A 13,683-nucleotide genomic window follows, 5' to 3' on the forward strand; every position below is an offset into this window, starting at 1 on the left:
GGGGTTAGGTATGGGGGACTGGGCTGGAATTGAGTCCTTACAAATGGAGAAATGACTGTTTCCAAGAATGAAGATAGAACAAGGTTTATTTCAGTTGATTTCTAACTAATCAAACTAGCTCCTAAATTTAGAGCCAGGAAGGACTCCCATTGGAATACCGCTGGGATTCTTTCTCCCAGTATGAGGAACTGCCCTGGAAGGATATGGAGAAGTCCTCTCATCCATTCAACCCACACGATAAAAGCCAGAGCCAGTCTCTGGACAGGTTACCACACATCTCCTCAACTTAAAACACACCCTCCAACCCCAATAAAGTTGAACTGACATGTCAATGGAAAGACATAGTAGAAAACCGACTGTTACCCTCGTCACCTTCACACAGGGAATGGCAGGGCCTGTGTAAAAGTCTATGACTCTGCAGCTGTACTGACTCAGATCTCACCCATTTCACTCATGAAATCTGCTAGCTGCTGAGTCATTGGATCAGAAAGCAACTCCATCCGGAATAACCTTTTTAAAAAGCAGCAACTTTTAATGATGTGAGCAGAAATCCTTTGGCACATTAAAAAAATGCCCTACTGAGGGCAATTTGCTAAGACCAGCAGTTTGCTTCTGGCATGGAGAGGCAGAAAAGATTATCTCTGTCTTTAAAAGAGGCGACTTCAGGAATGAGCTGCAGTGGGGTTGGGAAAGTGTGGGGAGAAGAGAAGTCAGAGAAAGCCGTGCATACAACGTCTGTAAAGAAAATGTTTTATTTAAAGTGTTAAATACCATCACCAGAATGAATTTGATTTACATTAGTTGGTGTTCATTACAGGACTAATCTGCCCCCCCCCATTTTTTTCCCCAACTGGAATTCCTTTTACTTTTAAAACATACTATGTACAGGGCAGCAATGGTCACTGGAATAGTGCTATTTACATGACTAAACCACAAGTTGAGGTGCAGATAGGTGAAAATTAAAAAAAAGTACACCAACTTTTAAATAAATACTGCATAATGACAGGTATGTACAAATATTCCATACAGTCATGTCCTTCTTATTAAAATTAGAAATAATTTATATAGGAATATGCACAAAAGATTATGTGACTGCATCTTAGTATCAGGAAAATGGTAAACGTTTATCCTAAGGGAGAATATAGACACTCTAGGTCTATTAAATCAATTGTTTGCTGGTACACACGTGTCTAAGTTATTTCAATAAAGTTTTATTCATTCTTTGAAAAACTTTACCCGGGTCCATCCTAGATCTCAGAATGTCAAGACACAGTCTCAGTATAGTTCATATTGCACCACATAAAGAGAAGGCATTTTTAGTGATACTCATTTTAACTTTTGCACCATATCAAGCATGATAGTTTTTAATGGTCATCAGTGAATTTAAAAAGGAAAAAAAAAAGAAAGCAATTTTTGTGCATGGCCTTAAAGAAATGGTTACGTATGTGGATTTCAAGTTATTACAAGAAATTAAAATCAAACTATAGACTGTGTTATCAAACTATACATAAAAAAGCAGAAAGTATGGGTGGTTTATTACATTAACCAGTGACTTTTCTTCTAAATAGGGGAACTTAAGAGAAATTTGACCTTGCAGCACCACCCAATGGTAACAACTATCTGTAAAACCAAAAGCAGGGGTTTAATTTTTGGGGATTTACGTGTAGACTTTTGGTGATGGCATCAAATAACTATTAATAGGTAGATTGACTTTCTTTGAGTCACCTAAAAATTAGAGCTTTAAAATTATTTGTTGCAAATTCATGTTTACCATATTTCTTTAGAAATATAATTTGTGAAAAATTGAATTTTACTACAGAAAAATGAATTAATAAACAGCCCCTGTGTTTCAGGGCTCCAAAGTTTTAGCAGTGTTTCACATTGTATACGGAAACTAGCTAAAGAAATTGCTTTAATTAATTAAAAAACAAAACCTAAAACATTCTAGAAATAATACTTTAACCCCTGTATGAATAATGCTGGTGCTAAAAACAAATTTATTAGACATTATAATGGCCACATGATTTTAGAATTTTCTTGTAAACTGAACTTTCAAGGTGAAAATAAAATTACCATGCACTATACAATAAACTGCAAAAGTTCAAATATCTTCATCAAATACATGCTGACTTACTTTAATGCACTCCCAAGCCATGTTGCAAAATCCTTTTCAACATGCTTGAAATAAAGAAAGATCTTAAATAGTTTTTTTTTCCTTGAGAAATTCATAGATTCAGAAGCATCTACAGCTCTGAATCAAACATGGGGTATTAGAGAGTAACAGGTCAAAAACTTGTAATTTTTTAGTATAATGTTCACTATGGTAGAGTGAAAGAAAATAAAAGATTAAAAGAGGGAGAAGAGGAAAAGTGAGATAGAGGAAGAAAGATGTGAACAATTTGCACATATTGAACTTCATTAGATTTGTATATTTAACATGGAAATAAATTGAATATATACTTATTTGTCACATAAAGAGAATTTTAAGTATCTTCTAAAAAGTATTTTCATTTGTAATGTCTGCCAAAACACAGACTATGATTAGTTTAAAGAATAAACATGGTGTGTCTTTGTATCACCCTGCATTCTCTCCCCCTTTTAAAACCATGCACTAGTGAAATTTATTTTTAAAAATAATATAAATTGTTGAAAATGGCTGATTTTTATTTTTATTTTTTGCAAGTTGCAGCCCCAAGAAAATAATTTAAGTATTCAGCTAATCTGTGTCCATGCAAAAAAAGTTTCTTGAATTTCATTCAGTACAGTGTAGCCACAGAATTTTGTTTTTCAGAGTCCCACACATCTCAGCATTAGGGAATCACATGCCTGCTGGAGCTCTGCAGTCTGCCACTGTTCACGTCGTACTGGCTGCTCCGGTCACTGTCCAGAGGAGGGCTGACTTTTTGTCCTGGACCACTTCTTTGGTCTCCTGCTTTTCACCTGATGCTTCCTAGGACTTCACTCCTTGACTTGTAACATGGCTTAATGGCTGTATAGCTCCATTTCTGTGGCATAACAGGGCTTTGGGGTCAGAGAAATGAAGAAAAAACAATAAAAATATAAAGGTGCCACTGAAAAGGGCTTTTGTTGCATGAAACTGACTGATTCTTTGAGATTAATCCATGGCTTCAGATTGGACCAAAACTTGAGTATTAATTGAACTCCAAACCTGATAATTCTTTGTAGTTCTGCTCTTTCACCTGAGGGCCTTCTTTAGGGCACAATGTGTGCAACTTCCTCTGAGAACACAGGATCGCTTTGTATCCCTAGAAACAGGCTCAGAAGACACAACATTAAGCATGCAGTGTTACCAGGGTTTGCGACCTGTGATTTTTTTTTTTTTGTAACGCTGGTTGCTATGACAGCAGTTTGACAGCTGCTATGAACGAGAGTAAGAAGGTCCGGTGGAACTTTCCAGAGATGATTGGGAAGCTCTTCTTGTCAGAGGGGCCAAGGTTGGATCTACTAGAGATGAAGGGGGGAAAAGTTTGAACCATCCAATCACCATATTGGATAGCTCCAGTTCATCTAAAAGTATCTGGGCCACTCCCATAAAAGATTTGTGATCCATGCGGCCATAATCTCCCCAGACAATGATCTGTTGGCAAAATAAAAAGGAGAGTAATGTCAGTATAAACAGGTGCATGAAAACTTGTAAACTAAAACACATTCAGTTAATGTGCTGACATCAGACATCAAGTTGGTGGTATCTAATTCTATGATAGTTGTCTTTAACAACTAGACTCCAAAGGTGTATCAGGAAAACTGCATGGAGTGTGAGGACCATAAGTGGTCCAGGGGACTCGAGTTTAAGTGTGATGGGGGGTGGCAAGTCACTTGAAAGGAAACAACAGTGTCTATCGCTTCATAGCACTGGCCCCTGTTTTGAAGTTTCCCAAGAATTTTCGCTGCGAGGAATAGAAAAGAATGCGATGAGAAAAGATGCTGGGTACAAAGTTTGACTCCATGAAAATACTTTCTTAGGTAAGAGATAAACAATTCAGGAAATACCTGTAAAACCTTTCCTTGTGGACTTTCTTCGAAAGATAATAGCTGCTGGTAAAGGGGTTCCAGCGTTTTTCTTGCTACTTTTGTTTTCTTTTTGGCTATGCAGACTCCATTATCTAATAGATACACCTTTACATACGGTGCTTGGGAAAGAAAACACAGAGGAGAGTTAAGTGGTGAGCTCTCATGGGTGAGATCTGCATCTGCTTCAGCTTAGGCTGAAAAAGCTAGCAATCCAAAGTCACTGGCCTTTCCACATTACGTCCACATCACCGGATAGACAATAGATAACTATCCACCATTCAGGTAGTTTTAGGCAATGTTGACACAGCCTCTGAGTTGATTACTATTTTGCCATCATCGGGTTATATAGATCTGAACATTGCCTTAAAGAAAGTAAAATGCTTCTAGTCCCTAACAGAGATGTCTCACTCAGACTCAGTCTTTTCTTTTGTTAATCCTTAAATCTAATTAAACACGCTTGAAATCATATTGTTTTACACACTCATCCCCACAAATCACTTATCACTCAAAAGGGTTTATGTATCGATGGTGGTGTGTACAAGGGTGCGGTTGGATATAGTATGTTCAAATTAGCTGGGAGGAGGCAACTAATTATGAATTCCATGGCTTGAAATTTATCTGATAGACTCTTCATGTATGCATTTTCATGCATGTAGAAATTATGATATTCTATATAGCGGAATGGGTGGATTAGCTCTAAAACCTTATAAACACACTTGCCTTAATCACCACTGTAAGGTTGTACAATAGGTCAGATATATTATAATTTAGATTTTCTGCAAGGATAGGAAAGTTAAGAGATTCAAAATTATATCCAGTCAGTGGAGGTGCTAAAGTAAGAAACCAAGTTTCAGAATCCTCAGTAATTGTTCTATGCAGCAGATCTGATGACCTATACATCTCTGCACAATGCGCCTGGGGTCTGTGGCACTTTCTATGAAACAAGCACCTTACTACGTACCTTCAGGACACAAAATGTGACATCACAATAAAAATGTACAATGCTGTCTCTTTTTCTTTATACACAACAGGAAGTAAAAGTCTTATAATGAGAATGTCCTGCATACACAGGCTTATGCTACTTTGGGGTCTGTATGTTATTCTTATTCTAATTCTAGAACTCTAAGAATTTCCGAGGAGAATTTTGAAGCTCCAGGTAAACTGAAGGATAACATAAAATACCAGCTAGTGAGAAAAACACCTTTTTATGTACATGTTGTACAAAATGAATTATCTAAGTATGGTGGTTTTTATTTTGCAGTGGTTACAACTACATATGAGTATGTACTTCTTTTAACAACTTATATTATCCCCACCAGACGACCCTCACTGATGCTTACTCAGGATAAATACACAAACTATTACAGATAACTGACTCATTTGTTGGTATCCTTGATTATCTAAAACTAAAGTTTTCAGCAGCTAATCAAAAACAAAGTCTCTGAATTGAAAAGTGTAGATTATGAACAATAATAGAAGAATCTCTTGTTTTTACCTGGCAGTGTCTTGGAACCTGGTTTTACAACAAGGCCACGAGCCCGAATGATTTCCACCTCCAACTGTCCCTTTTTGTCCATCATTCCTACCTGAATGTCACCTAATGGTACATGAGGAAGAGACACACAGGATATAATACACATATGTAGTGAGAAAAATGCGGGTGCCAAAGAACTTGTTTTAATGTCATTTCATTATTTCCCATTTAATTCCTAAATTTTTAAATCCCTATATATTTAAAATCTTATTAATGATATCTCACTTTTTTAAAGTAAATTTTATTAAATACAAAATGGTATAGTAAATTCACACTTGTTTCTAAGAAATTGCAAAAAGGAAATATTATCAAAAATACAATCAATTTTTAACCAGAAATATTTTTAAAATTTTTAAATGAATAAAATTTAATATGGTACTAAAAACAGAAATTAGAATAATGACATTAGTTACATGCTCAGTCAGTAATGGTATTACTATGTTTACAATATTTTTAGTTATTTAAGTTAATATTTATGCATCTACAATTTCACTCCCCCCCCAAAAACAACTTCTTCAATGATATCTCACTTTTAAAAGCATATAAATTAAATGGAAAAAATTAAGTTGAAGATATTTTAATTTTTAAGATCTAAGATACTCATTCCTGCTGAACAGTACTGTTAAAAAGTCTGTAAAATTAGAGAATGTGATTTTCAATAATCTAAAAGAGGAACATGGAAATCACGTGACAGAAATTCTTACCCATTGCAGGTGTAGCCAGAGTCTGGCGCCCCACTAGCTGGGCAGGGCCAAGTCCATCCAGAAAATCGCTGAACTGGCTATCAGAGGCCAAGCGGACACCAGGGAAAATCAGACTAAAAGCAAAATAACACATGGGATTAAACCCTTATCCCGTTTACGTTCAGGCAGCTCAGGTTTCCTTGTAGCCCCTCCCTGTGGCAGGAGCAGTAGGTGACACTGTTTTGCCACTTGTATTAATTGGATCCCAACACCCCATGCCACCTCCCATGGCTCTCCCTCCTTGTTCTCTAGCAGCCCATGTATGTCTCCAGAAGCACTTGTCATGCTGTACTGCAGGCTTCTGTTATGCCTCTTTCTTTTCCTTGTCTGGAGGGCATGGACTATGATTTCTATCACACATACCGCACTCAGTACACACTGAACACTTACTCCATGACCAGCAGTATCATACTTAATCATCTTAGCTGCACTATGAGACAGATTCTATTATTTAACCCTTTCTATACATGAAGAAACTTTTCGATCACCACCATCAGCACACAACATACTGTTATTTCTTCCACCTTAAAAAAAAAAATTCCTTCCCTAACCCCACTTCTCTCTCCAGCTACTACCTTATTTCTCTCCTGAAACTCCTTGAGTTGTCTCTATGTGCTCTCTTCAATTTCTTTCCTCTCATTCTCTCTTGAGACTCTAATCAGTTTTTCCTTGCTTTATTTTTCTCCACGCCACTAAAATTTCTCTAATCAATGTTACCTAATAGCCACAGGGATACTCTGAATTAAGTAATACTACTTAACATCATCAATGATGTTAATGTATAACATATTAACATCACTTGACACAATGGATCCCCTGTTCTTCCCTGAAACACTTTCTTCATTGGTTTCCCAGACTCTCTACTCTTCTGGTTTTCCTGTTTGGCCACTCTACCTCAGTCTCCTTTGCTAGTTCTGCCACTAAATATTAGGGGCTTGACCCTTTGACCTCTTATCTTTTCTATATGTCCCAATTCCTTTGGTAATCTCATCCAGTCTGATGGTATAAAACACAATCTATGCTGATATTACCCTAGATTGACATCTCTGGCTCGGACCTCTCCCTTGGGAGGTATTCTAACTGCTTTATTAACATATCTGCTTCCATGTCTAATAGGCAACTGAAATATAACTTGTCCGAAACTGACTCCTAACCTCCAAACAAACAAAAAACCAAACTCTGTTTCCTTCAGAGGATCCCCATCTTCGATGGTAACTTCATTCTTTCAATGGCTCCATCTTGGAGTCGTCTTTCATCCTTGTTATGGACTGAATTGTGCCCCCCACCCCCATTCATATGTTGAAGCCTTAACCCTCAGTATGACTCTTCGGAGACAGAGTCTTTAAAGAAGTAGTTAAGGTTAAATGAGGTCATAAGGGTGGGGCCTTACTCTTATATGACTGGTGTCCTTCTAAGAAGAGGCAGAGACACCAGGTATGCATGCACAGAGGAAAGACCATGTGAGGATACAGTGAGAAGGAGGCCATTTGCAAACAAAGAACAGAAGCCTCAGGAGAAACCAAACCTGCTGACGCCTTGATCTTCGACCTCTAGCCCCCAGAACTATGAGAAAATACATTTCTGTTGTTTAAACCACCCCATTCTGTGGTATTTTGTTAAGGCAGCCTTAGCAAACTAATATACCCTCTTTCATTAGTCACATCAAATGCTTCTATAAATCTTATCGGCTCTACTGTCAAAATCCATACAGAATTTGACCTCACTAATGCTACCATTCTGATCCAAGCCATCATTTTCTATCTTCCGTATTACTGCAACAGCCTTCTGATTGATCTTCCATTGCCACCCTTGTTCTCCACGCCAACAATCAGAATGATCTGTTAAAGTCAGATGTCAGGTCTCTGCTCAAAATCCTCCATTGGTTTTTCATCCCTCTCAGAGTCAAAGCAAAGTCCTTACACTGATGTGTAAAGACGACATAAATTGTCCAGCACTGCTCCTCACATCTTACTTCCCAGTCTGTTACTCCTCTTGCTCTTACTCCATAGTGTGGACACCAGCTAAGTTCCTGCCTCAGGGCCTCAGCACTGCTTCAGCCTGGAATGTTCTCCCTCCCATATCCATACGCTCACTAATTTTCTTCAGATCTTGACTCAAATGTGTCCTTTTCCCTGTCTGCCCTACATAAAGCCCTACCCATATTCTCTATCATCTCTCTCCCTTTCTTTATTTTTCACCTTAACACTTATGCCACCTAATGTACTATATATTTTACTAATTTTTCTTATTTAATGGCTATCTTGTCTATTAGACTGTAAGTTTGGTGAAGGTAGGTTTTTTTAAAAAAATATATTTTATTCACTGATACATCTGTAGCACCTAGAACTATGCCTGGAATACTGTAAGCCCTTAATGAATAATTATTAAATTCAATCAATTAATTAAAATGAAGCCTAGAATCTTGCCCAAGTTTCTACAGTATCAAAAAACCAGATGAGAACTTAAGCCTATATGATTCTAAAGCCCATGCTCCTAACCGATTTTGGCTCCCTTGTTTGGCTTGTATCCCCAACCCACAGCACAGTGTCTACAGCACTAGAAGTTCTAGTGTCCTATTTGTTGATTGAATTTAGGAGTATTCATCCCATTTCTCCAATAAGATTAAGAACATCTGGAGTGCAGGGGCCGTAGTTTAAACATTTTGATATACTCAACAGTATAACATAATGATTTGCAATGATGAGTACTCAGTGAACACTTACAGTTTACTTGATTCTCCATCTCTTTTAAGACATCCTTCATCAACATCAAATCTGTTTCTTCCCCCAATCTTAATTCCCAAATATACAGTTAATCCAAACATTTTAATGTTACCATAATTATCCCACATAACCTTATTTATAAATGTACAGAAACCATATACATCTCATATATATATGCATGTATGTATGTATGTATGTATGTACGTACGTATGTATATACCAGGGGTGCCAAAAAAATGTATACAAATGTGGACACTTTGGTCAACGTTGCTCAAGCAGTAGTTCGCCGTAGTCAGAAGTGTCTGAACGCTGATGGTAACCACTTTGAGCAGCTCTTGGAATTGCAGAAGTCAAACGTGACTTGTATTCATCTTTTCTTATCGGTATATATTGAATATTATAATTTTAATAGTTTTCCTTTCTTAAAATGTGTATATATTTTTTGGCACCGTGTGTGTGTGTGTGTGTGTGTGTGTGTGTGTGTGTGTGTGTGTGTGTATCTAGACATATCTAGATATATAATTGTGTTAGACAAATGATCCTTAGGGCATATCAATACTTTGCCAGCAGCTCCTATGGCCTGCCATCTGTTAACTGGGTACATATATGTTGTCTAAACATCAGACGCTTCCATGGAGATGACAGATTGAGGTCAGCAAACCCCACTTTCTTTTGTTATTGTCGTTTACTCACCCATCTACGATCTGCAGTTGCTAATTACTGTTTATTTGTTGGTAACAAGGCTGCAGGATCTTTATAAATGTTTGAAAAATATCTCAGGTACAGTTGATTCAGGGGGAAGCTACATGTCAACTACATATAGGAAAGGCTCACCAAGTCTCTGACATTTCTTTTTGGCTATTAACATTTGTCTGAATTGTTTGTGACTGCATGGAATTAAGTATGTATCAATATTCTATACTTTTTAGTAATAATTCCTAGAGAAAAGATTTTAAAAATTAGCATTGTTCATGTGGCATGGCATGAGTGCTAATCATTTTTGTGCTTTTATGTGTTATTTCAAATTAGGGCAAACTTTTATTTGCATGTATTGGGTAAGTCACATTTTAGCATCTTGTCATGAAAGCAAAACATTTTATCCTCCAAACTATTTCCCTTGATATAAAAAGCCAGAAATGTCAAATTTCTCAGTGTCAGGTGAGCAAAAATTCTCTTCACAGCAAATCAGCCCGTGAAAATTAAAATTAAAAGTGTGTGTTTATTTTTGTGAAAGCAGAGAGAGTGAGATAGAGAAGATGGTCAGGGAAAGCATGGAAGAGACGCACTTTATAGCCATCTCACTCACTTTCCTTCTGAGCTATAGCTGTTCATGCTGCCATCTGTAGACTCTCGGCTTGCCTGTCGAGTCATCCAGTTCCTCATTTCCACAGCCAGGCCTGTTTCTGTACTTCTTTGGACAGTGCTCCGTAGCTTTTTACCTCCTGCTTCTGCACAGACAGAAAACAAAAGGGTGATAGCTTTGTCATCACCATCTGGTGACAAAAGTATCAGCCAACGCTTTGAGGTCCTCAGATGAAAAGAACTGCATACATCCAAAGCGCTTTTATTAAGGAGACAGAAAGAAAACGTATTTCAGACAATGCCTTGTTGAGTGGGATGAAAATTTTCTGAAAATCTTCAAGCAGCACAAATACCATTGTTTTATTTGCATTTAAAACAGTGTTCAAACTGGTAACAAAAGAACAAAAGGATTCAACTTCAGGCAAATAAAATAAGCTTTGTTTTCATTATAATATTTGAGTGCAAGATTAACTTATACCTGTCTTTTTCTTTTTCCTTTCTTTTTGTCATTGTAAAAGAACTAAGCCTTCACATTATTTCCAAAGAACAGGTGGTGAGTAATCTTCAATTCTAACTGTAACTTTCACACAAAAACCTGGTTTTGTAGGGTGATTGATATTAGAAGGCAAAAAAAGCTATACGAAGGAGATGGCCCTGTTGGATAATAGTTTCACATCTGTGGGTAACTTTCAGAGAACTCTTCAAAGGGGTTACAAAAACCTAGCCGGGCCAGTGAAAAAAGCTTTGCAAGTTTTGGTCATGCATAGCTATGCCCTCAGGGATCTTCAGCAGCTTGGAGACAGGTTTACTGATAGAAGCCCATTAGAAGACCAAACGGGAAACTGAGTCAAGTACCACAGATGTGACAGAGGTAAGAAATGCTATCTGGAGAGGTCAGGGATGGAGGAGCTTCATAGAGGGAGTGGAATTTGAGCTGAACTTGCAAAATGAGTAGCATGGAACCCAAGAAGAGGCAGAAGAGAGAGCTTTTGCCAAGGAAAGGGCACGGGCAAAGGTATGACAATAGGGATGACCATGTGCAGGGGAGAGTCGGTGCCAATAACCAAAACCTACGGAGGAGTGGGGGTGGGTCAGACAAGAAACTGAGACCAAGTTATAAAGGGTCACGTCAGAGTGTGGGGTTGAGAGACGACTGAAGCTGGAGCTACAGGGTGACAGTCCAAATAATCTGTATTAATTTAGTTCTTGTCAGGTCTAGATATTTATCCACAGTGACCATGCATATTATTAGCTTTTTGGGATTTGGTAAGCTCTTTTAGTGCCTGGTGTTAATCATTTCATTTTAGATCAATACATATTTGCTGATATCGCCAGTGACTTGTTGAAATCCCTTTCACCAAACCTCTTAGAATATTTGCTCACCATTTTTAAACACTGCTTTAAATTTCATCTATTCTCCACTTCCAACTTTAATGTACATCAAAATGCTTTAATAAGTATGTATGAAATAAAAGTTATGACTGATCTACAACACAGTTCCATAATTTAAGGCTGATATTTTAGATAATTGATAATAAACATGTTGTACTGATATGAACTTAAGATGATATAAAGCAGCCCCCATTGATGAGGGAAAGCTCTTTTTTACAGAGGAATGTTAGTTGGTAAACATAAAAGGAATGATAAAAATTTAAAATTCTCAATTTGCAACCTCCAATGGAATAAATGAATCAAATAAGCCACATTAATGGGTGCTAACACCATTGGATGAAAGGATAGTCATATGAGCCCAAATATCATTCCACAGCTCAGTTCTACTTATTAAAGGAAAACATACTTTAACACCAGAGGACCTGGCTATCACCATCTTAATCAAGTAGTCAAACTTAGCAGCACTAACAGCAAGGAAGTCATATGTGCCTCCTGATATAAAATACACAGTATTACCTATGCAGTTGTTCTGGACAAAAATATACAACTTGTCTCTCATCAGATCTTTGGAATCAACTTCTAGTTTTCAAAAAGGGAAGATAGAGTAACAAGATAAATGACACACACATACACAAATCTCACAAACACAGAATATGGGATTTTGTTCAAGAGAATTGGCATAGTTTCTTAAAATAGTTACTATCATGAAAACAAACAAACAAGATAAGTGAATTGTTCCAGATTTAAAAATATCAGAGATGTAATCATTAAATGCTATGAGTGTACCTTGACTGTTTTCAAGAAACCCTAAAAGCGAAACACTCTAAAAGTAATTCTGGGACAAGTAGGGAAACTTTGAATATAGATTGAATATTAGATGGGATAATAAAACAGTTAGTTTTCCTCGGTAGATAATGGCATGTGTTATAACAAATGTCCTTACCATTACAAAATGCATGCGGCAGTATTTAGACCTAAGATGTTATATTGCCTGCAATTTCAAATAGTATAGCAAAAATTCATAAAACAAAGAGGACGAATTGTTTTTAAAAAAAGGATGGGGATGAAGAGTAGACCTTGGTATTCATAAATTTAATATTTATGATTTCATTTGAGAGTGATCCCCAAATGGTCACATCAGAAGCAATAAAATTTGTCCAGGTGTGAACTGGAATCATGGAAGGTGCTAGGCTAGAGTGAGGGAGCCAGGCCAAGGGCTAAGTCCTGGCCTCTGCTTGTAACTTTGCTGTTCACTTCCTGTGAGGAACACGTGTGTTAAAAATCACCATCAAGTGAGACATACAACTTCTGTGAAGTTTGAAAATGTGCAATGAGGATATGTTCAGGAAATAAAGGACTTTCAAAGGCAATGATTCCTAAAGGTCTCATGATACAGCCATTGCAATGTCAAAGATCTAGTGTTTTTCATTTAATGTCTGATTCTACCACAGCGAAAGTGATGTGAAAATCTGCTATTCTAGGATAAGAACCGGCCACCATTTGTCAAATAAATACTATAATGAGCATGTAATCCTTTTGTTTACAGATTGTTGTTGACATGGGTCCTTTTCAGAACAACTCTAAAAATCCCATTTTACAGATATCCACCCAAGGGCCCCAGGAGGTTATGCAATTCCTTGAAGCCACATAGAAAAATGACAGAACCAGAGCGTGTGCAGTTCCCAGATTCCAAATTCTGTTATTCACGGATCTGTTGTCAGAATATAACCAAGGGGTAGCTTGTGCAACTGTCTATATGGGAGGATCCTAAGCTAACTGTATAACTGACATGAAAGACCATTAGAAGCTGCTGGGGGTGGGAGGTGGGAGAGCAGAACACAATGCTGATGTCAGGTCCTGCCTGCTGTTAGACTGTTTCTCCTTGAATTCCCACTCTACCATGTACACGCTGGGTGATACTGATTAAGTTACTTACCCGCTCTGTGACTCAGTTTTC

The 13,683-nt window shown here is 37.4% G+C and overlaps 1 protein-coding gene across 50 annotated transcripts in view; it reads right to left on the reverse strand.

Annotated features, from left to right (window-relative positions):
* Positions 1 to 736: 736 nt before the first annotated feature.
* The window catches only part of RIMS2 (regulating synaptic membrane exocytosis 2), a 593,954-nt gene continuing 581,007 nt past the window's right edge, over positions 737 to 13,683 (reverse strand). For all 50 annotated transcript variants that reach the window (XM_081070132.1, XM_081070114.1, XM_081070124.1 and 47 more), the window contains 5 exons: positions 10,339 to 10,480; positions 6,271 to 6,383; positions 5,528 to 5,629; positions 4,012 to 4,151; positions 737 to 3,598 (listed from right to left, as the gene is read on the reverse strand). In XM_081070132.1, coding sequence (XP_080926258.1) covers positions 3,380 to 3,598; positions 4,012 to 4,151; positions 5,528 to 5,629; positions 6,271 to 6,383; positions 10,339 to 10,480 — 716 coding nt within the window. In that variant the 3' untranslated portion in view covers positions 737 to 3,379. The remainder of the gene's footprint in view (positions 3,599 to 4,011; positions 4,152 to 5,527; positions 5,630 to 6,270; positions 6,384 to 10,338; positions 10,481 to 13,683) is intronic.

The sequence above is a fragment of the Rhinolophus hipposideros genome (assembly GCF_964194185.1).
Source record: "Rhinolophus hipposideros genome assembly, chromosome: 13".
NCBI classification, from domain to species: Eukaryota; Metazoa; Chordata; class Mammalia; order Chiroptera; family Rhinolophidae; genus Rhinolophus; species Rhinolophus hipposideros.